Raw genomic sequence first — 24,021 nt, forward strand, 5'->3', positions numbered from 1 at the left:
ATGTAAATATGACAGTTGTTTAAGTTTTGACAGTTGAATTAAAAAAACGGAATTTCAAACGGTTTTACAGCGGTGAACGGTGTATTTGTGTTGGATTGAACCGCTTCAGCTTTTTGGCAAGATTCCCTCGGGCGCGCTCGTTACATAAAATGAACGTCGCACTGCGTGCGCCACAAAAAGGTTAAAAATAGACTTTCAGAGTGAGTTGCGTGTTCTCCCGACATTTTTGTTTTCAAATGACATACATATCGCGTCGCTGCTTATATTACGTATTAGAAATCTAGTGAAACTCTGAAATCGGCTAACTGTAAACATTGGACTGATTTTTTTGTTTGTGTCTCCAGATTGACGGGGAGTGGACATTAAAACAGCGAGTGCCTATGTGGTGTATCTTCGACAGTTCCATGGACTGTTTTTCAAGTTTATAGTCAAGTGCAAGGTGAAGTGAATACGGAAAATGGCTCACCACGTGGAGCCTATGGACATAGACGGAAGTGTGTGTGATTTTGACGACAAGGAAAACAGTTTTCATCATAACAATGTACTTTCAAGGACGCCCTGTACTGAAAAAGGGTATGAAGAGCTGGATGTGTCGGAGTTAAACATGAAACTTCGGTATTCCATAACGCCGGCTGCGTCACCTATGTCTAAAAGCTACACAGCAAATTGCATTGACAGCAGAAAATGTGAACCAGAAAATTCTACTCTTGATAATGAAAATGGTAATATGACTCGGTCCTTGCATTCAACTTTAAATAAGAATGATACTATTGTTAAGACCCAGAAAGTGCTCCCTCTTCAGGCACTGCCGACTGATCAGGGTCATATTATTGATGGAAATAGAAATGCACTAAGACCTTTAGACTCTACAATAACTGTTGACAACAATATAGCAGTTACTATTAGTGGGCCAAATGATATTGATGAAAATATATCTTTACCAAGTTCGTCATCTTCTATGGTACATACTCCTGAAGCGACCACACCCACAAAGGACATACCAAAGGGAGAAGAGGGATCTCCTATTATTAGAGGACTTAAGAGTGTCCTTAACATGTTTAGACCTTCCCAGAGTCCTATACCACCCACTGAAGATGAAGTGAATGCTGGTAAACATGAAGCTGTCAGCCCACCAATTGTTCATTCACCGGAGACCTCTGACCGGACTCAAGCTGTCTCTGCTTCCACACCTTTATTTGGCCAGAAAACTAGAGACCCTTTGACAAAGAGAAACAGCCCAAACAGGGACAGCTTGGTTTTCAATGATGATCTTGAAAAAGAATTAAACTGGAAGGATGATTCCACTATTATATTTAGTAAGGAAAAAATACCAATACATAAATTATTCTTCCAACAATCCAAACCTGAATCTAAGACAGATATGACTAATACCATAGGATCCGGAACTGTAATTGAAAACAAACTAGATGCAACAGTGGAATATATGGAAGTTTCATACAATGACTCTGGTATATTGGACAAGACAGCAACTAAAGTGCCTATAGATATGCCAAATAGAAGTGATGTTATTACAACAGAATCTGACAGTGAATTTCAGGATTGTGAATCTACATTTACTAAGAATGAATCTCAACTAGAAGAGTCATTTAAATCCCAACAGGATGACGATTTACTCTCAATTGGCATGTTAGCTGGACCAAATATTCAACAGACAACAGAATCATTAAGTCTTAATGCCACTATTGAAACGTTAAGTGCTGACTTATCTGCAACATCTACTGAAACTGCTAAAGCAGAAAATATTCCTACTGAAAATTTACCAGCTCCTCTGAATACTGAAGCCATCCTGAATGAAGATCAGAAGGCAACTTCACCTAAGCAAGTTTTACCCAATGAAAACATAACAGCTTTTGTGCCAGAAAGCAACATCGTGGAATCAAATCAATCTATTTCTGTATTTAATGATGACATAAAAGTAGACCAAAACCAAACTGAAGTAGTGAAACATGAATCAAACATGAATTTAGTGACTAAACCTAGTCTGTCACTACATAATAATGATGCAAATGTTTCAGATGATATTAACTCTCCTGTTGAAAATGTAGTAGTTAGTTCTTTATCTCAAATTGCGTTAATTTCGGATCCGAGAGTTCTTCTATTTAACATACCACCTATTGTAGATAAGGAAGAAAAAGGCGATAAAGTCGCAGATGATGTTTTGAACACTTCCCCAGCTGACGTACCACTACCAGATGATGATGATATTGAAAAAATGTCATATTTACCCGTGACATCGACAGAAAATGTTTCTCTTCCTATCAAAGCTGATGACATTCACGTAAATGCTAATACAAATCAAGAAGTGGAACCAACAGTTGATAACCAAGAAAAAAAGATGAATAATTTAGTATTGAAAAACAGTGAATTCATAGATGTAGTGGAATTAAATCCTACAATTGAAGACAATATCAAGAAAGTAAGTAAGGATGTTATTACTGAAGACCAAAACAAACATGTAATAGAAGAAATCATTCCAGTACTCGAAAATACAGAAGTTGTGAAGCCCATTGACATTGAATCTATGGACATAAGCATGACTGAGGCACAAGGTTCATCTATATATAATGTAACTGAAGTGATTAACGGAGATGTAGTAATTGATAAATCTTGTATTCCTGAAATTGAGGCTATACCTAACACTATGATGCCTGACTTAATTAAAGTCGAAGACACTACATGTCTGCATACTGATGAAAAGCATGGAGAGCAATTGAAAGAAGATAAAGAGTTCACTCCTACAGTTGTAACTTTTGCTCCAGAAAATCAGCATTCTACTCTTCTTAAATCTATTGAAATGCCAGATAGTACTATCTCAGACAATATCAATGATAACATAGAACATATTAAACTAGAGGTGGAAGCAATAGTGGAAGCTGCCATTGATATTTTTACAGATAATACAAATGCGACTAATAGTGAAATTGCCAAGATTATTCCTGATGTCCTAGAAGTTAAAAATGAAGCAACCGTTTCTGCTGACACCCAATCTTCTGAAATGCTAAATTGTACAGAAACAAAATTTGCAGAACCTCAAGAGTTGCTTCCTGAACTAATCAAAGATCTTTTAGTGGAAAAACAACAAAGTCATTGTTTAATAGAAGAACCTTCCTGTGTTCTAGATATTCTTACAAACGCGTCAAGTGCTACTCCAACGAAAGAAAATGCTGGCCAAGTTCAAAGTGTCAAAACTGATGACTCTGTAGCAAGCAAGGACAGTAAAGACGAAGGCGAAATATGTCAAGAAATATCTAGTACTACGAATGAGATGCAGAATATACCAGAGTCGACAGTCGTTCTCGCTGAAGGCTGCTGTGCTGTGTCTACAAGTGCTGTTATCAAAGATCAGTTTACTAACGTTGTACAGCCTAAAGTAAACATAACCGAAGCAGTTGATCAACTTGATCTAAACACTTCTCATGTAATCGAACAACCTGATCTAAATACAACACAAGTAGTAGCCGAGATTGATAAACTTCTATCAGAAACTGTAGTAAAAGACGATAATATAATGGATCTGACCTCGGAAAAAAATACAGATCTGGGCGATAAAATCGAAACTGCAGATGAGGAAATTGTGGTCTCTGAAAGTAACAGTCCGTTCGTGGTAGTTTCCGCTGAAGATGAAATGAAAACAGAAGAAAATTTCGAAAATATAGAAAATCCCTTCGTCTCCAAAAGTCCAATTTCAAGCTCACCTCCCCTTTCACCTAAAATAGTATCAAAAGGTTATAACCTCAATTTCGACGAAATAGAAGATCCCTTTGCTACAAAAGTTAAAATTAGGGCGTCTCCCCCACCAGGTGCATCACCAAATCAGTCGTTTGAACAAATAAACATCGTTCCCGAGTTACCGAAAAGAGACATAAACAAAAACAACAGACGCAAGTCTCAGCCCGAAAGAAGGAAGCCGGTTGGTAATAATAAGAAATTGAATTCTACTTTTGCTGGAAGTTCTAAAGTTGACACAAAGTTATCTAATAAAAATAAACAGTCACCGATAGTTCCTTTGAAAGTTGAAAATACTGAAACTGACCAACAAGTTGTGCTGGAATCTGAAGTGGTGGAAGATAAAATGCCGATTATGGATGAAACAAATATTACAATTGATGCTACAAATCAACTTGACATTACTTCTACAGTAAATAAGTTGGATAAAACTCACGATACCGTCGAAACTTTGACGATTGAAGATAAAGTCCCGCCAACGGAACATACTATTGCTGCTGGAAATGAAAATAAAGAAACCTCATCTTCGGAACAATCTACATATTACTCAGCCGGTGCTTCGTCTTCAGAGGGCCTTGAACCTAAAAATTCCTTTAACATTCCTGAAATTAATGACCCGAATTTCAATCCATTTGCAAATAAATCAAGAATTTGCCAGTCGCCACCACCAGGTGATATTGACCCATTTGCTACGAAATCTAAAATTCGTAAATCACCACCACCGAGTCTTAACATAGCTGATCCCTTCGCTACTAAAAGCAAGATGAGGAATTCTCTTGAGCGTTCGGTTGTTACTGATCAGGACACTACTTTAAGTATTGAACCGCCAAATGAAAAAATATCTGAAAATATGGTAGAATCAGTCGCAGTGGAACAAGAAGAAAAAGATTCGTCAGATAACATTAACAATACCACTGCATCTTCAAAAAATGACAAAGTCAATACTGAAGATGAAGATACTGTGGAAGGACCTTTCCTTGAAGCACAAGACCTTAATAACGACGATAAAATGTCAGACTTTGATGAAGAAAACGTCGATATGATGCAATTCTCCGAACTGCCGCCAGAAAATAACGAAAATCCGGATGCTGGGGAGTTATTTATAGACGCAGAAGCATTCGAATTCCTTTTAAATCAAAACCAGGCAAACACTATAGCCGACAGTGGAAAGGAAAGCTTGTTCCTGAAATTCGATCCTCTGTTTGCAAAACGAGTGTCTTCTGATGGCGTTATGGCTGCCCTAAAAAATGTGCAGAAACGTCAAAGCACACCAAACAAAGTGGTGTCATCTCAGGCAGATGTTACTTTTGAAAAATCTCCTGTTCCTGGGCCGTCTACACTTAATGCCACACAAGATTTGGATATGAATAGTACAGCTGAAGATAGCTGCGATGACCTTAACATTACAGTATCGAAGCCAATGATGGTAGTAAATCCGGCTGTGAACCCAGTCGTTACGATGAGAAACAAGTCAATTACTCCAGTAAGAACTAATCGTCAGTCTCTTACATTCACTTCACCCGCCATAGCTGTTATTGACAGACTTCTTTCTATGAGCGCCAATAATTCATACGTGGCTCACGACGCTACCATCGCTGAAGTTCATAGAGATAGCGAAGCAGATTTGGCACTAACACAACTGCGCGAACTTCTGGCTGACAAAGAAATAAGCGTATACAACCTTCGATCTGAAAGCAAGGAACTCAAAGACAGGTTGTCAAATTTAGAATCTCAAATGAAGAGTTTGGAATCCATCAGCGAAGAGAGATTAAAAAAAATTAACGAGTTAACGGAAAAACTAAATGAGAAAACAAAGATCAATAAAAGTATGGCGAAGGTTGTCGAAGAATATGAGAGAACGATTGCTAGTCTGATAGCTGAGACTGAGCAGGATAAGAAGCGTCACGCTGATGAAAGAATACAATTAATAAAGGAAAGAGACGAGCAGACTGCACATTTGGCCAGCATGGAGGTTTCGTTTAGTGATCTCCATAGCAAGTACGAAAAGAGTAAGCAAGTTATTCTTGGTTTCAAAGCGAATGAAGATTCTTATAAGAAGTCGATTAAGGACTTCGAAGAGAACCTCGCAAAAATGCAGAATAATTACGAGCTTCTTAAGCAGCACGCGACGTCCAAACTGAACCATGCGAATGAGGAGCTGCAGAAGATCAACCGCTCACACGAGGCCGAGGTTCTGAAGTTGAACGCCATGATCAAGAGGAAGGAGCTGCATATCACGTCTCTGGAGGAGACGCTGCAGCAGAAAACAAAAGCAAACGAGGAACTGACCGCAATATGCGATGAACTCATAAATAAAGTTGGCTGAAGTAAAATTAGACGAATATAAACATTGCTATGTTATAGTGCCTGTGATCTGATCTAGACTGATATTTCGAGACGCGTCGCTTGTGTCCTTATCCGACGATAAGTTACAATAAGTCGTTAAACTAGTCTCAAAGAACGTGTGCCAAGTTTTCCTAGTGCCTTTCAGGTATTGATTCCCTTTATTTCAAGACTGCAACTTGTGATAAATAATTAGATATCACAGAATTTTCCAAAATCATGTAGTGTTTTGATGGATTTAAATTTAAATTAAGATAAAATTCATATCAAAATTATTTCCCATTTCATTATTTGAAAGTTTTATACTTTTGCATTATGCTGGCCATAATGCATGTGTATAAAATACAGACATATCATTGTGCACATTATGAAAATATTTTTAGAAATTATGGGATAAATGTATATTTTTTGCATGTTTAGCTGTTGTAATTGTAACCGAAAAGTCCTAAATATTTATTTTGTATGGAAAAATTTACAGTATAAATATTTTTAGGCCTTTGTATTTTGAACTGGAGTAATATTTTTGTAGAATTTATTCTCAGAGAAATTTAAATTATATGTTTTGTGTGTAGTTTATAGGAATTTAGAATAAATGAACCCAATTTTTATACAAAAAATTCCTAATGTTTGACATAATTGTGTGATCCCGAGTTAATTTTACCCTATTTTGTATAAGTTTGACATTGTATCTCAATATTATTTTCCATTCATAGATCTCTGTTGCTCAGTTTTATATCATGTTATCAGGGTTTGTTACATCGAATACGAATTATATGTTTTAGCACATCCTCAAGTACATGATATCATTAGCACAAGTTTTTACGCACGGGTTGTTGAATCAGCTATTTTTGTAAAATATAGTTGTTAGTAATTTTAATTAATAAAGTTATTTAGAAAAAAAATAACTGAAGTTGTTTCATTACAAATTGTGGCATTATAAATGGTATCTGCAACTCAAAACATTGTGATCACTATGTGGGATTGTTTAAACACTTCCGCTTTGAATAACTAGAAAGTGATAATAAACCCGTGTCTATTTATGGGTTAATAGCGGCTAACGGATCGTGTGTATTGAAGCGTAGCGTTACGGTCTATTATAGATGCAAAGTATTCAATTCTTGTGTCTATCTCTTTGTTCATGATTTATAGCTACACATTCATCATAGTAAACATATCACGCCCAATTTCTGTGCCATTCCGTACCATCCAGGCACATACCTGAGGCCATGCATCTCAGGTCAAACCATTTCTTTCGTAAAAGAGTATTCAACGGAAAAGGTTGGGTGTTCGTGCGTTGCTATGGCAACGAACGACAAATATTGTCAAACTTTTTCGGTGAACAGCGGTACGATCGAAGTGGTGAGTGAGAGTCGGGTGTCACGGTTGGAGTATGCTATGATATACGACGAGACAGTGGAGGTGAACGCGACAGAGATTGAGAGCCCGGAGAGTTCTGACGGGGAGGAAGTATTGAAGGCGGCGATGTCCAAGTTTAACCCCCCCGTGCGGCACACCGCGAGACACGACTTCGACTCCGAGAGCGAGACGGAGTCTGAAGCGGAGAACTTCATGAGAAATGTTTCTGGAGAAGATCAGGTAAGTTCAAATCAATTATCAAAGTGAAAACCACGTAAGCGCCTTTTTGAAAAACACGTTCTGACATCAGAACTTAAGTGAGTAAAATAAAATCTTTATTTCCTCTACAAAAATACATGGGAATATTTGTAGAGGCTAGCTGGAGCTTAAACTAGGATACACTTGTGTTTTAGTACTCCAGGCCTACACCACCAAAAGTCATGCAAGGTCAAGAGAAAATAAATGTTTAACTTAATTAATGATGTGATTTTCTGGTTCAGATTTACAATCCTGCTTCCGGATTTTCGGAAAACGAAATAAGTACATATCGATGGGGAATCTTTTCACGTTTAAAAATCGAATATTCATTTTTTTTAAAAACGTTTCGTTTTTGAGATTTAAGATTTTTATCGATTTTCTTTAACAAAACCTTGATTTCTTTCAATTAATCTCATTCCGGGTTACAAAGGGGTACATAGCATAGCGCAACGGTATACGACGAAGATAGATGAAGTTTCAAACCGTTCAAGAACTATTTCATATCTCTGCGCCAAGAAAAGAATGTATATGTTCAGCATAATGTGATATATTATGACTGTGGCGGCCTAAATCACCCACGCTATGCCCCGTATCTTAAATTATCTGTTTATCAAAATGATATTCGCAATGCAAATATTATTTTCACTAATAAATGAGCGTCTCGTCACGGTGCCTCTAGCTGCATAATATTTAACCCCAGACACTAGGGTTGCTGAGATTGGTCGTCCACTTCACAACCCACACGACCTTTTTTGAAAGTCCTTTTACGGCAGGTAAATAAGCGTTTAATTTTAGTAGCCGTGGTAGCCCAGTTGTTAGAACGCTTGCCTCTCACTTATAGCTCGCACGAATCCAGCACAGGCCCAAACCAATGACAGTCGAATTTATTTCGAATTCATGTTTGGATCATAAATGATTATCACGTGCTCATTGGTGAAGGAAACATCGTGAGAAAAGCCATAATCCCGAAAAATGCATTTTCGGAGGCATTTTCTGCAGTTGGAAGGTCAGACAGGCAGTCGCTTGTAAAAAACCGGACCTGTCAAATCTTCAGGTTAGGTAAGCGGACCCTGTGAAAAAACAGGATAATGCTAAAGAGATGAAATAAGCACTTCGCTTCGTCCTTCATTATGCGCACTGCTAAGGACTGGAATTCTCTGCCGTCTTCTGTATTTCCGAATGCATATAACCCGGGTGCTTTCAAGGCCAGAGTGAACAGGCACCTTCTGGGCGAGCGAGCTCCATCTTAGGCCTCGTCAATGCCTTCGGGCAAGTCTGCGGGACCAAGAGCCAACCCATCAAAGGTAAAAAAGCGTTTTAATTTTCAGTCGCCGGACCGAAGACCTGAGAAGTTTCCCCTGGAGAAGCCTCAGGACTTGCCGAGGCAGACTTCTAAGGAGAACGCTAGAGAGAGGGCTCGATCAGCTAAAAAGCGCGTTGAATCATCTAACTCTGGTGAGAGATAAGATATGGCCTACATCAATATTTACTTTGACTAATTTTAACTGAGAAACAGATAATTTAGAATAGAATAGAATAACTTTATTCCCAAAACAGTGAAGGTTACAAAAGCATTTACATAAATTAAGTTTAACAATTTGTGACTAGTAGCTAACACTGCCCAGGGAAATGGGACTGACTCAGCATATTGTTGCTAAGAGTATGGTAGGTACGAGTGCCCACTCTCACCAACACTGATATTCTGCCAGTACCCAATTTACTTGCTAACGCAGTTGGCTCGACCATTATAGACGGCGATACGGCTTAGCACCTATCACGTTGGTCTTACAGAAAGCTCGGTGAGGTGTGGGTAGGTTCCTAGATAGATTGTAAGATAAAACTTGAATACTTATAATTTTGACTTTCAACGAAGTTATCACTAATTTAAGAGCCACGCTCTTGTCGGTGTTGCATTCATCAGAGGCCAATTCTTTCACTTTCTTATAAGACACGACGGTCATCTTCTCTCTTAGGTATCCGGAGGTCCCAGGTTCGAATCGCAGTAAGTATACATATCACAAAAATCACTTTGTGATCCCTAGTTTGGTTAGGACATTACAGGCTGATCGCCTGATTGTCCGAAAGTAAGATGATCCGTGCTTCTGAAGGCACGTTAAGCCATTGGTCCCGGGTTACTGCTTACTGTTCTAAGTAAGTCGTTACATGAGTCATGTCAGGAGCTTTTGGCAGCTCAATAAAAACCAGGGTGGCTGAGGTTGGTCATTGTAATGTTTGTGTAAGACTTTTTGTGTTGGTTGGTGCACTAAAAGTATGTCGATTTCATACATTTCTTGAGTGTTTTCTTTAAATTTTAATCATTATTTATAGGTTTTTTTTAAACACTCGAGAATTTGGTATCGAGAATGAAAACAGTTCGAGAAATCAGAAACTCTAATCGTGCATTTATAATGAACGTTTTTAACAGAGACAGACAGCGCAGATCTGGAGGTGGATCGTCCAGAGCCGGCGTCAGGCAGCGGCCGCAAGCGCACCTCCGGCGTGGTCATCCCGGCGGAGGGGGCCTACGACCCCAAGCACTTCCAGGACCTGAAGGTGCCTACGGACATTGAGAACCTGTTCCAGTACATCATGAAGTGAGTATTTATTTTATCATCATCAATTTAAGAGCCACGCTCTTGTCGGTGCAGCATTTACCATGCTACTTTTTTTTAGGGAAAAACAGGGCAGTGGTTTCTCACTTGCCTTCCGCCTCGCAGTACTCTGTCTGACGCGAGTGGGATGGCGCCCAGAGTAGTCTATTACAAAGCCGTACCTACTAGGACTCCTGTTCTCCGCCTCTGAATATATTTATTTATTTATACAGAATTAAAAATAATGAACTACAGAAACTCACGCCCGTAATCCCTAACAGGGTGGGCAGAGCCACAATTAATCAAAGAAAACTTGCAGCCACTGTTGATACGAACTCCTAAGATGGATATTATGAAGCTTATGGTGACAAGGGCCTAAAGCTTATAAATTATTGATAAAAATGTAATTTACGCCTAATAACTTATTTAACCTAGCATGATTAGAATAAATACAGGACAAATATACAGTACCTAAGTAGGTATATTACATTGTTTGAGGTTTACGCGGTTATTATAATAATAAAAACACATAATACCGGATTCTTACCGCGTTATTATGAGGGATATAAGAGTCCCGATATTTCAACACTGTTCATCAGTCATCCCGTGATCATGGCACTTGCAACAGTGTTGAAAAATCGGGAGTCTGATATCGAGAGCGTGTTTATTCCGTAGTCAGGAAGTATATTTTTTTACTTAAATCTTATAAGTAATTGGGTCGTGTACTAGGTTCAAGATAAATTGTGAAATTCTGATTACTAAATAAAGACAGATCCAAAACTAACGAAAAACATTTTCTTTTCCTACTTATTTAACTTATATTAAATATATGATTCGCAAAGTCGCTTTTTCTGTCTCTATGTCCCTATGTACGCTTATATCTTTAAAACTATGCAAGGGATTTTGTTGCGGTTTTTTTAATAGATAGAGTGATTCAAGAGGAAGGTTTATATGTATAATAACATCCATTAAATAGTAGAGAAATACTGTTATTTTTGAGGTTTTTAATGTGATGTCGTAATTATTTCATTTTTTCCTCAACATTGCACCCGAGCTAAGCCGGGGCGGTTCCCTAGTTGACTATAAGGCCCTGCGCGCAAACTCCGGCGCGCCGGACTTTTTGCGCGTCGTGTGCGTTACTGCATATAATTGCATAGGTTATATTTTCACAGACTAAAAAGTGCGTCACGGATAGTCTGTCGTCTGCGCAGGGCCTAAACAGATGAGTTGGGTTTATATGGCATGCATGGATGACGCTACTCCCAGCGAAGTCAGTCCTTTCTTTGAAGTAGTCATTCGGGCTGAATGTCCTTTTCCAAAATGTCTCGTTTCTTTTTTAGACGACGTATGGTTTCTGTAATAGTTGCCCCGCAAGCTGAAGGTGCATTTGTAATCTTTTATTGTACTGGGTTCCACGATTGCATTCTTTCTTATGTATACAGGGTGGCCCAGAAGTTCACGTTCAAAATTAAACAATAGATAGAGGGACTCATTAGCTACCAGAAACACCCCCATGTATGTTCAGCGATTATTTACGGTTTAGGAGATATGACCCATTTTGTACCTTTTTCTAGATTTTCTACCTTACTTCAGAAATCATCATTTTGTCGCTATCTCTTTCTTAATAATTCTTTTATTTAACTTCATAACTATGCCTAAGGATATGTACCGCTACGTGAAAAAATGAAAACAGTTAAATCAAAGATAAAAAAAAAGTTATTGGAATTCATAGTGAGAATTCGACCAAAATTGTTACAGTTGTTAAAACTTCGCCGAAGAATAATAAACACATGATATTGTCATAGACCCTGAAAGTATTTCTAAAAACTGCTTCATTTAATAGGCTTTTAGAAACATCCAAAAAAAGTACCCTTAATAAGGGCATAAAACTAAGTAATTAGCCCTCAAAGATTGCAAGACAGACAGATTTGAAGGAAAATTTGACATTCTCGTACAATGTAGCTGCTTCTTTCTAACGTTGTTAAAGGTGCTCAAGGCACATAATGAAAAATAAATAAATAATAACGTAATATTCGAGTTATTCATTCTTATCTGTCAGTAACAGGATGTTGAGTGACGATGTCTGCCTACGTACAACCTCGCGGGTGTATCGCCATTACCAATTTAAATAAGTAGATAATTGAAATTGCATAGGCGGGCATATAACTCGAGGCAGACCGCGTAAAAGATGGTGTGACGACCTCAATGCTTATCGGAGGGATTGGCCGGCGATCGCGCAAAGTCGAGAGGAATGGAACAATCAAGGGGAGGCCTTCGCCCAGCAGTGGGATCGACAAGATCTGCCTCAGCCTACCCCTTCGGGGATGCAGGCCTGAAGCTATGTTACGTTATGTTTAAGTAGTTTAGTTCTTTCCTATCACGTTAGTCTAACAGAAAGCTCGGCAAGTTTTGGATACCTACTTAGTTCATCTTGCGATGGATGTACCTCTGGCTACCCCGATTGGGTTATAGTCGTGAGCTTATGTTATAAGCGTGAATTTATTTGAAGAGAAGTGTTTACAAGATCTCGACGCAAAGCGCAAAATACGGAAGACTCGACCGAAACCCTCCTATAACTACACACTCAATTCGTCAGGCCAGCTTTATTGTGTGCCGTGTGGACCTTCAAGTCGAAGTTCGGTTTCGCCAGCCACATCAGAGCCCACCACAACAACGACCCGGGATAGATATTTAGGAGTCCCCGCCGCCGGAAACGGTTTGGACGACATGATGATGATGATGTTATGCGTTTCTTTCTTTTCAGATACACACCCCAGAAGATCGACATAGACTTCAAGCTCCAACCATTTGTCCCAGAGTACGTCCCAGCGGTGGGCGACATCGACGCGTTTATCAAAGTGTCCACGCCCGCCTGCAACATGCGCGCGCAGCCGCTCGCCGAGCATGTGCTCGAGCACATCGACAACTTGGGTAGGTTCCCAAATAATCTCTTGCATACTGCCTAAACCCATAATAATCATAAACTGCCTATATACGTCCCACTGCTGGGCACAGGCCTCCCCTCAATCAACCGGAGGTGGTATGGAGCATACTCCACCACGCTGCTCCACTGCGGGTTGGTGGAGGTGTTTTTTACGGCTAATAGCCGGGACGAACGGTTTAACGTGCCCTCCGAAGCACGGAATCATCTTACTTTTTCGGACTATCAGGTGATTCAAGCCTGAAAAGTCCTTACCGAACAAAGGACAGTATCACAAAGTGATTTCGACAATGTCCCCATCGGGAATCGAACCCGGACCTCCAGATCGTGAGCCTAACGCTCTAACCACTAGACCACGGAGGCTGTTAAACCCAATACCATAGACTAAGGAATAATATTACGTATAGAAAGGCTACTCCCCACCAGCGGCTGAGCTAGGTTTACCTCACCCCCCCCTCGAACATAGTTAAGACTTGAATCGTGAAGGCAGCGCGCGGACCGTTGTTTTTATTTTTTATCAGTTTAGTTTAAGTATATGTTCGAATTTTGAAATTGGACACCTACGTTCTACGGTCTTACTTTAGTCTTCAATCGTATGGCGTCAGATGTCACACACACAGATGCGCGTGTACGATAACGTCAATCTGTAGTGTCTTTGTGAAACGAGGGGCCTGTTTAATAAAACTTACAATTGTAAATTACAACGACAATTTGATGTTCATTACGTAGCTAATATGAAACTGCAAAATATTCGTGATCACACACTCCGCAATGTACATCAAATTGTCATTGTAATTAACAATTGTAAGTTTTATTAAACAGGCCCCAGGTGTGATTCGTGTGTAATTTCGTGTTTTGACGTTTAGTAAAAAGGAACAGGGGGGTTAAAATGGCCACATTCAAGCAATTCATCTAAGAAAGCGATATTGCTATTTGACATTTGTTTGCATTGCGCACTTACTTTTACATGCGCGAATGTCAAATTGCAATATTGCTTTCTTAGATGAATTGCTTCCATGTGGTCTTTTTAATCCCAATGATTTGACTAGTTGGAAACTACTCGAATTACGATGTACGGTCACGAGCATTAATATGCCACTACATACTTATACTTTGCTACCATGTCACATAAACTTTTTTGACAAATTGGACTGTAAGTCTCACTAAATGTCAAATATGTTAGTGCGACAGAGTCCTAAAGCGGGCACATTATATTGCTCATGACTGAAATTGTGAGCTTACGTTTTCCTATTACAGGCCTGACGGTCCTGGACGAGCCGGCGACGGAACAGAGCGACTCCGCGCTGTTACACCTGCAACTACGAGCTATATCCAAGACCAACAGCGGTAAATCCACCGTCGTAAGTCAGACTTTATATACAATTTCTCACTTATAAATTTAAAATTACGAATAATTAAAACATTTTAAATTATTACACAAACACTGCAGGTCAGTCTAAAATACCGCCCCCTCTCGTACCTGGTTCAAAGGTGCCCATTATACTGGCCGCGTTACCGCGCACTAAGGAAATCTGTTGAACTAGGAACGAGCTGGCGCGGGGGTCACTACCGCGGTCCCTCAAGCGCCTCCCCAACACGCGAATAAAATCCTTGGCCGCCCAGCACCACACACCCGAAGTCTCGACGGCAAAAGGGATAAAATCGTGGGTCCGCGTTATGTCCCCGTATACTACTAAACTACTACATATATATACTATTTATATTACTTTTTTCGCGGGTTGTAAGGTCAGTGACCGATCTTACAACTTTAGAAAAAGAAAGGACGACTTTATTATTAGTGAACGCCACAGTAACAACACAAAAACTTTAAGTTGAGATAAACCTATTTCATGGTAAAGTTCAACAATGATACCTCATTAAAATAATCTTATTAGAATGAACGCTATGAGAACAGGGGGACCAAAAAAGGCTACATTGAAGCAATTCACTTAAAAAAAGCAATATTGCTATTTGACAATATACACTTCCTTTTTTACATTCATGGTGTTAGACATCGTAACGAAAACTTTGAGGGATGACTCAGACCATGATTCTGGGTTGATATCAAGTGGAATTTTCGATCGTAAAAGTATAGAATTGAAAATAATTTAAAAAAACTAAAAAAATCATTAATTTTGAAAAAAAAAACGGGAAATTACACTTGATATTAACTCAGAATCATGGTCTGAACCATCCCCCTTAGTATTCGTTACGATGTCACTAACACCCTGTATATGCGAAAATGTCAGATTCTGCAATATCCGACCAAAAGCCAGTCTCACAAAAATCATGTAAAATTCGTGAAGTTGAGTTTCATACAAATATTCTTTCACAGTTGACGAAGAAGATAGAAAACGCGGAGAAGAACTCGAAGGCGATAGACAGGTGGATAAAGGATGTCAGCGAGCTGCATCTGTCTAAACCGGCGCCTACCGTCTCTTACACGAGGTGAGTATACATATCATCATCATCATCAGCCCATTAACGTCCCCACTGCTTGGGCACGGGCCTTCCCAATGGATGGATAGGGAGATCGGGCCTTAACCACCACGCGGGCCCAGTGCGGATTGATGGTTATTAACGACTGCTAATGCAGCCGGGACTAACGGCTTAACGTGCCTTCCGAAGCACGGATGAGCTCGAAATGAAAACTTTTTTTTTATTGTGGTCGGGTGACCATTCCTATTTTATCATTAATTCTGGAAATGATGAAATGGGGGTAAAATGGATACATCGAAGCAACTCCTCTAAAAAGCAAATTGCTATTTGTCATTTATGGTTTTGCTGATAAGCCACGCCAAACAAAATGATCACAATCTTTTTTTCCAGCAAAATGCCGGACATAGACAGCCTAATGGAAGAATGGCCAGAGACAATAGAAGAAACTTTGAATGAAGTCGGCTTCCCGCCTGGCAACCTCGACTGCTCACTGTCACAATACGTTGACATAGTCTGTGGCATGTTTGACGTTCCTATAGCAGGGGATACTCTCAACGATCGGATACAAGCGCTTCATTTATTATTCAGCCTCTATTCTGCAGTGAAGAACTCGCAGTTATATGAGGAGCGCCAGGAGAAAAGTGAAGCTAATGTCTAGTGTGTAAGGTAGAATAAGTGACAAGCAAGAAATAAAATATTATAGTTTTAAATGTTGTACTGTTTGTCTCTTGCATCATCATCATCATCAGCCCATTAACGTCCCCACTGCTGGGGCACGGGCCTTCCCTATGGATGGATAGGGAGATCGGGCCTTAAACCATCACGCGGGCCCAGTGCGGATTGATGGTTATTAACGACTGCTAATGCAGCCGGGACCAACGGCTTAACGTGCCTTCCGAAGCCCGGAGGAGCTCGAGATGAAAACTTTTTTTTGTGGTCACCCATCCTATGACCGGCCTTTGCGAAAGTTGCTTAACTTCAACAATCGCAGACCGAGTGCGTTTACCGCTGCGCCACCGAGCTCCTCAATCTGTTACATAATTGGATAATATTCGCGGTAGGAATGTTGGGTAAATTCCCATTTATTTACCCTTCCTACCCACCTTAGATGGGTAATCTACCCAATTTTTTTTAATGGGAATTTTAATAATAAAAACTTTTATTTTGGACAAACTTCGATATACATACCCTTTCTCTTGCGCTTCTCTGCTCTCCTCTGACCTCTGTGGTCCAGTGGTTGAGCGTTAGGCTCGCGATCCGGAGTTCCCGTGTTCGAATCCCGGTGGGGAACAAATATTACTTTATGTTCCCTAGTTTAGTTAAAGACATTACAGGCTGATCATTCGAAAGGAAGATGATTAAATACACCTCTGAATAGCCTTTCCGGGATACAGGCGTGATGCACCCTTACACAGTGCATTCACTTATTTATTCATTTTTCCAGAATACCGGGTAGATTGCCCATCTCATGCTCATCTGTCTATAGATATAATGCAGAAATAATATTGCCATATGAAATAACAAAACTTACCTTTTTAGAGGAATCTTCGCCATGTCAATCAGTCTGTGTGCGCTTTACCCTCATTTGCGTTCCATTATAAAATTTATGACTACTAGCCCCGATTAGCGACCGAAAATGACAGATATAAAATAAAATTAGATAATAATAAATAAAATAAAAAGTCATTTATTTCTGAAAGTACATACTTAACAGTTGTTCGTGGATAGGACTTCCCAGTAAGTAATGAGGATACTTGAGAATGTCCCGCAACTTCCCTTAGGTCTTACTAAAAATGAAGATAAGAATTAGATGTCGGCAGAAATCAACATCAGTATTTGCATAAAAGAAAACAACAATAATACTTTGGCAATTTAACATTTATTTTCCTCCATTACATAATTCTAAACAAAATATACATCTTTCACGTCGATTATTAGCCATTATTAGCCTCATAGGACGAACACTAACGATCAGTCGGGGAAAACTTAGAAGAACAACAATACAATTAACCACATTCAAGAGAATCTATGCGGGTACTTAGTTCACCTCTGACTACCCTAATTGTGACATAGTCGCCTTATGTTATGTCTATAGTAACACGAACTGACAGAGCCAATTTTGATCAAAAGTCACCTACCCTACATTTGTCAAGAAATTTTAAAAAATAAGTAAAAGAACACAACCTTCCTTTTGGCGTTGACAGGTATATATAAATATGTTTATTATTATGGATAAAATTTAAACATCAACACAAAAACAAAAATTTAAATTAGGTGATCAAATTATAAGACGAATAAATTACTAAATTCAATTATTATTATTGCGTATGGCAGACAAAAATAAAAATATCCTGCGTGGATCATATATCCAGCGGAAGCTCCCCTAACCAAGTCTGCCGTATCCGTCACACAATGCAGCTCGGCTATACCACCTGGGAACCGAATTCAATGATCGCCTGTCGCCAACTTAGCATAGACTGTTTGATCATAGCTTGTGATTGTGATCAACAGTGATCGGATATTTATTTAAGCAAGGAAGGCTCTTAAAGTATGGAAATGGCTGCTTAAAACAATTTTATTTTGATAATAAAAGTCCCGGTTCTTGTCAATACCGATTTCGTGGGATTTTTTCAAATCAGTGCTATCCATATTAGTCAACCAGCGAACTTTAGGCAAATAAGCGCCCATGTATCCGATTCAATCACGAATCACGTGACATTTCGTCAATTCCATACATTTTTATTCCAAAAGTGAAAACCCTACCGAAAATTTTTAAATTTCTCGTAATTTGGGTTTGTTTTAATTTACTATTTTATATTTTAGACTGTTTTTTCTGTAATAAATATTTTGAAATTTGAATTTGGAAGCTTTATGGTTGGGCCGTCAGAAGTATAGTGTGCGCTGCAAGTTGTTCTTCTTCGTTTTTGCCCTGTCTAGATAATATAATAGTATAACAATAACACTACGAACATAATGTTGGGGCCAGCAGAAATTCGACACAGCACAGGGGCCATTTTTTAATAGGTCGCCTTCAAGACACGTTCGGAAATATATACCCATTTCACATAGCACATCAGAACTTCATTTGCAAGTTGAGACAGGTATATATTTTCGCGAGTTCAACGCGAGCTGTTCAAAAATAAGGCCCTTGTTCTTTTAACACTTTCACGGACACAGACCACCGGTCGTCGACTGAGTGGATTTATTTTTTTAAATTTAGTTTTAAATATTATTTGGCGACTGTCAGCTTGTTTGCTAAAATAGGGGTTATTATAGAAATAAGCTTTCGTAGCCACTTCGGATAGAGACATCGCTTGTAGTCGTTCTGTCCTTGAAAGTGTTAAACTCACGTGATAAAGAAGTTATAATAGTTAATTATTGCAATAATTTATAAATTATTTTACATAAATCTAGCCCTGTTAATGTTACCTCTTTGAAAGTGTTTTTTTTTAAGAATTTAATTCAGAACAAAGTTATGTAATAAAAAAAATTGTGATAATTATTATGTCCGGAAAGAAATTCAGTGACCAACGACCGATGACTGGAATGAGGACTGTGGATGTGTGGATTAATGACTGTAAGCTGATGACTGGTCTAACGATCTTTGAACTGAGAGCCGTGTAGGTGGACTCACTGATGACCGTGGAGTAATGACTATGGAAATCAGAAATTCTTGGTTCGAAAGGCACGTTAAGCCGTGGAACCCGCAATAAAGCAGCGCGGTGGAGTATGCTCTAGGACAGGTCTGTGCCCAGCAGTGGGACGTACACTGTTCATGATAATTATTATATTGGTGTTGAAATCAACCCAAAAGACGTTTTCTCAGGCAGTTGATGAGTACATAACACCTTACGGTCTAACGCCTTATTATTCCCATGTGAATTTGGTTTGGAAAATGCTTTATCACACATACTATGGCAGTAAAAGGCAGTATTTAAGGTGTTGACAATGGAGTATTTTCATTGAAACCCGTTGCAAAGAAAAACCGCACGATATCGTCAATTTTTAATGAGAAAATTTCCAGGCTGTGCTGTCAAGATTCAACGTGATAATTACATATTTTCTCATTACTCGGGTACATAATTAAATTATTCAAAAATACAATGTAATGGCAGAAGTATATATGCAAATAATTGTTGGTTGATATTTGGATCAAATTATGTATAGAATTATATTTCCAGGCTATGGGGTTTAACGTGATAATTATTTACTTTCTTATTACTCGGGTGCCTACATAATTATTCAAACCTACAATTTAATGGCAGAAGTATATATAAAAATAATTGTTACTTAATATTTCATCAAAGATCAAATTATGTTGCTACTTATATTTGCTTCTCTTTATGTTGATCAGAATAATAATGGATGGAAGATGTAATTGTGCCTGGGTATAACAACAACAAAGATAAAAGATGCATATGTCTGTTATTCATGAAATGTGACGTTTTGTTTTGTCTGTCTGTGTGCTTAATACCGTGTTTTCCTATTTCAGGTAATACAATACTTATCCCTGGAATTGACTTTGGATAAATTTATCAGACATTCTCTATGGACAAGTGTCTTTTCTATACTTGACTCTGGCAGTAATGGTTGTCTACTATACGACGACCGGTTGCCATTAACCATAAAGTTGAAGTTGAAGTAGAAGGTTAAACGAAGGAAAGTCTTTACAGAGCCATCTGTATTATTTTTGGGTACTGTATCCTGGAAAGTCTCTCATTGCTTGCGTCTTGTTTAAGCGGTGATTACAATTGTTACGTCATCAAACGGCTAACAATGGCGGCTTTTCATAGGATTGAGCACACCTTGTTTTGTTGTACCATGGTTTCGTGGACACGTTTTTTCTTTTTACGCAAAATGTAATCGCGAACGGGTTTGGGGACAACCGACCCTAAGAAACCTAAGAAAGAAACATTGTGCCTTAAATAAATTCAAAAAATCTGAGGTTTTCGACCGCATTTGTTATTTAACTGTATTTATTACTAATAAAACGATGTTTTAAAAGGAGTAAAGGAGGGTAAGAGGTGTTATCCAAATGACATGCGTTACGAAAAATTTGGACGGTACCGTTCATAATGCAACCAATAGTTAGGTACACAGGAATAGTGGCCAAGATTCCTGAAATCACCTCCTAATTTTATTTTAAGTTATACCTGTCATTTTCTTATCCGCCGAAAAGGAAAGGTATGATTGACAACTGTTAATTGTAAAATTAATGAATAACTCGGGCGAATAAAATATGCATCTCCCTCATATGTAACTCGTTTGACGTGGGCTGTTAATTTAATTCTGTCGGGTTATTGGCCAATATAAAAATTTGGAAGGGTTTTTTAAATTTATGCCTAAAATTCAAGTGTGTTTAATAAATTTTATGCCTGTCGATTATTCGTCCCTTTCTTTTTCAGCGGATAAGAAAATGACAGGTACCTATAACTTAAAATAAAATTAGATGGTGTATACAGGCATCAGCACCATTATTGGTGTAAATGTCAATTTCGGAGGATAATACTTAATTTTAATTTGAAAGTTCTAAATAGTGCCATCCTTTACTTATGCTTTGTGCAAGAAAGAGATAGTGCTAGCTTTAGAACTGTCATACTATAATCAAATTAGAGCCACCAGAATCGTTTACATTACAACTATAATTTTAGTAGAATTGTTAGGTTTTCTGTAATTTTGTGCGAATTTGTGTTGCCTTCATATGGCAACACTAGGAGAAAGGGTATAAAAAGGCGTGTTTGTCTTTCATTGGGGCTTTTTTGATTCGAGCACGCATCGAAGGCAGACGTACCATTTTGAACACGTGTACACTTGTGTTTGAGCACGCGTGCGTTTTGGAAATTTAGAGTAAGTAACCAATATACTTATTATTTATTATTTCAATGGTTGTTTTATTTATAGAGCATGTACCTGAGGCAGCTTTATGTATATCCAGGTATCCGTATGTTAGTTAATGATCATGTTACCGTGGTCTTACTACATTTCAGAAGTGGGATCGTATCCATATGTGTTAATCAGGATACACCGTTTTTGAGATATTTTACTTTGGAAATATATCTGTATAAATATATACATATAGGGTTATCTGAAGAATATTTACATGTTCCAATGTTTTCGAGTTCCAGATTATGCCTCTTGAAGACGAGATCGTTCCACGAAGACGACTGACGAGCCGAGACGAGCCGAGCCGAGCCGAGCCGAGCCGAGCCGAGCCGAGCCGAGCCGAGACGAGCCGAGACGAGCCGAGACGAGCCGAGACGAGCCGAGCCGAGCCGAGACGAGCCGAGACGAGCCGAGGTGAGCCGAGACGAGCCGAGACGAGCCGAGCCGAGCCGAGACGAGCCGAGACGAGCCGAAACGAGCCGAGACGAGCCGAGCCGAGCCGAGCCGAGCCGAGCCGAGCCGAGCCGAGCCGAGCCGAGCCGAGCCGAGCCGAGCCGAGCCGAGCCGAGCCGAGCCGATACAAGCCGGGAGCGCAGCCGGAGAGAGAGCCGGGAGTGCAGCCGGAGAGAGACGTCGCTTCACGCGTCGGCACAACGAGCGACACAGCCAACGACGTCGCGGCGAAGGGCAGGAGGTGCGACGTTCGTCGGCAGCTAAGGGAATAGAAAGGTCAGATAGCCCTACATTTTCATCTAAAGATGTTCTTAATATTGTTGAATCATTAGTTAACTTAAGATCTTAACCTAATCCGACAGCAGTCGCCACATCACATCCTTCCAGTAGTATTATGAACCATGTTACCCGAATTTGGACCCTCATCGAAAAGTCAAAAGATTGATACTTGGTTAAAGAAAGTTAATGAGTGTGCCACTGTTTACGGATGGGATGAGAACAACCGTTATCCACTTCGCAATGCAGAAACTGCAGGAGTTGGCCAAAGTTTGGTATGAAAGCTTCAATTCTATTTTGTACAGCTGGGCAGAATGGCAGCAAAAGTGGTTAGACGCATTTCCTTTTGAACATGATTATGGCCAATCCCTGGAGGATACGCTTAGGCGAAAGAGTAGGTTTGGTGAACCGCTAGAGGTTTATTATTATGAAGAATTAGCCATCGTGAACCGGTGTGACATCGAAGGGAAACGAGCCGTGGACTGCATTATCCACGGATTAAGTGACAAGACAATTAGATCCAGCGATAAGCGTTACGATGTACGCAGCCTGATCAACTCCATTTTCTGATGAGTAATAAGGAGAACCAACCGCCGCCCGATCGCTTTCATTTTAATAAAACAAAGTAGTCGACTGAATCCACAGCGGGAAGTAATAATGACAATAGGGATAAATCAGTTAAGACTTCAAAAAAATTCAAGTTACAAATTATTTTGTTTTAACTGTAGGGAAAAAGGTTACCCGTATCTTAAATGTCCTAAACCTCTGGTCCAATGTACAGGATGTCGTAGGTTCGGTCATAAAATGGAAACTTGCAGAGTCCCTTTTTTTTGAAAACCGTGATAATCTAGGTAACATTCCTAAAATCATGCGCATACTTACCTCTAAGTCGGGCTCAAAATATTTCAATACAGTTAGGGTAAATGACACCTCTATGATATCGTTTATAGATTTCGGTAGCGAAGTTTCGCTCATAAAACAAACAACGACACTGATTTTGGGGTAGACTTGTGATCAATCCCCGACTCCACTAAAAGTTTTGGTAGTGATTTTATTTTGTCCATGGGCAGGACACAGGTTAATTTATGCATCGACGGTGTTAGTGCGGATGTTTTGTGTCACGTGGTTGACAGTAATCTGCTCAATTGTCCGATATTAGTAGGACAGTCCTTCACCGAACAGAATCAGGTGCTGGTATTCAAGAATGCCAACGAATTGAGGTTTTATTATGATGATGAATTCCCTTTTGCTAACAGTGGTAGTGGTGATACTGCGAGTGTAAAGGTCGTCTCCGCTTCATGCGCAAGATTGAGTGGAGAGGCGATTATCAGAGCTCGTACTGATGTTGTGATTAATTGATATGTTAGGCTTAGCTGAAGAGTCGTGGGGAAGCCAAACCGAGAATTCACGATAGCCGGCGGGTTATACAAAGTAGAGGAAGGTCAGCTCTTTGTTCATATTACCCCATTGTCAGCTTTTGTTATATTGATGAAGGTGATATTATGGGTGGATGAAATAGAGTTCAGATTGTCAATCATATTTGTACATCACCCACAGACCTCGTTGGCGAGCATTTAGGTATAGAGCCTAAAGATGTTAACTTTAGCAAAAACGCTTGAAGAGCCACATAAACGACGTCTATTTTAACATTTTGAACGAATACAAGCATTGCTTCGCGCAATCATTAGAGGAGTTGGGATGTACAAATATGACTGAAATGAAAATTGAATTGAA

The 24,021-nt window shown here is 39.3% G+C and overlaps 3 protein-coding genes across 4 annotated transcripts; all 3 read left to right on the forward strand.

The window, feature by feature from the left end:
* Positions 1 to 47: 47 nt before the first annotated feature.
* On the forward strand, positions 48 to 16,689 carry LOC126375292 (intraflagellar transport protein 46 homolog). 2 transcript variants are annotated; one of them, XM_050022228.1, is made up of 8 exons: positions 48 to 180; positions 7,434 to 7,686; positions 9,018 to 9,159; positions 10,130 to 10,298; positions 13,060 to 13,226; positions 14,494 to 14,597; positions 15,572 to 15,684; positions 16,066 to 16,689. In XM_050022228.1, exons 2-8 carry the CDS (start codon positions 7,486 to 7,488, stop codon positions 16,331 to 16,333), a joined length of 1,164 nt encoding a protein of 387 aa, XP_049878185.1. In that variant the 5' UTR covers positions 48 to 180; positions 7,434 to 7,485; the 3' UTR covers positions 16,334 to 16,689. The 2 variants fall into 2 exon arrangements, with proteins under 2 accessions (XP_049878185.1, XP_049878186.1); XM_050022229.1 differs by having other exon boundaries at positions 9,033 to 9,159.
* On the forward strand, positions 74 to 6,995 carry LOC126375228 (putative leucine-rich repeat-containing protein DDB_G0290503). The gene is made up of 2 exons (XM_050022123.1): positions 74 to 200; positions 345 to 6,995. Exon 2 carries the CDS (start codon positions 458 to 460, stop codon positions 6,071 to 6,073), a length of 5,616 nt encoding a protein of 1,871 aa, XP_049878080.1. The 5' UTR covers positions 74 to 200; positions 345 to 457; the 3' UTR covers positions 6,074 to 6,995.
* A 4,647-nt stretch (positions 16,690 to 21,336) lies between the features above and the next one.
* LOC126375342 (anti-sigma-I factor RsgI8-like) lies at positions 21,337 to 22,283 on the forward strand. Its single transcript, XM_050022285.1, has 2 exons — positions 21,337 to 21,972; positions 22,048 to 22,283. The coding sequence occupies exons 1-2, from the start codon at positions 21,804 to 21,806 to the stop codon at positions 22,281 to 22,283; spliced, it is 405 nt and encodes a 134-aa protein (XP_049878242.1). The 5' UTR covers positions 21,337 to 21,803.
* Positions 22,284 to 24,021: the final 1,738 nt, after the last annotated feature.

The sequence above is a fragment of the Pectinophora gossypiella genome, chromosome 18 (assembly GCF_024362695.1).
Source record: "Pectinophora gossypiella chromosome 18, ilPecGoss1.1, whole genome shotgun sequence".
NCBI lineage: Eukaryota > Metazoa > Arthropoda > Insecta > Lepidoptera > Gelechiidae > Pectinophora > Pectinophora gossypiella.

Bases quoted from the DNA above. Each gene is read 5' to 3' on its own strand.
- LOC126375228 (XM_050022123.1), top strand. From the start codon at position 458: ATGGCTCACCACGTGGAGCCTATGGACATAGACGGAAGTGTGTGTGAT.
- LOC126375292 (XM_050022228.1), top strand. From the start codon at position 7,486: ATGATATACGACGAGACAGTGGAGGTGAACGCGACAGAGATTGAGAGC. The intron at 7,687-9,017 runs GTAAGTTCAAAT...AAGGTAAAAAAG, and splicing joins ATGTTTCTGGAGAAGATCAG to CGTTTTAATTTTCAGTCGCC. The intron at 14,598-15,571 runs GTAAGTCAGACT...ATTCTTTCACAG, and splicing joins ACAGCGGTAAATCCACCGTC to TTGACGAAGAAGATAGAAAA.
- LOC126375342 (XM_050022285.1), top strand. From the start codon at position 21,804: ATGCCTCTTGAAGACGAGATCGTTCCACGAAGACGACTGACGAGCCGA. The intron at 21,973-22,047 runs GTGAGCCGAGAC...AGCCGAGACGAG, and splicing joins ACGAGCCGAGACGAGCCGAG to CCGAGCCGAGCCGAGCCGAG.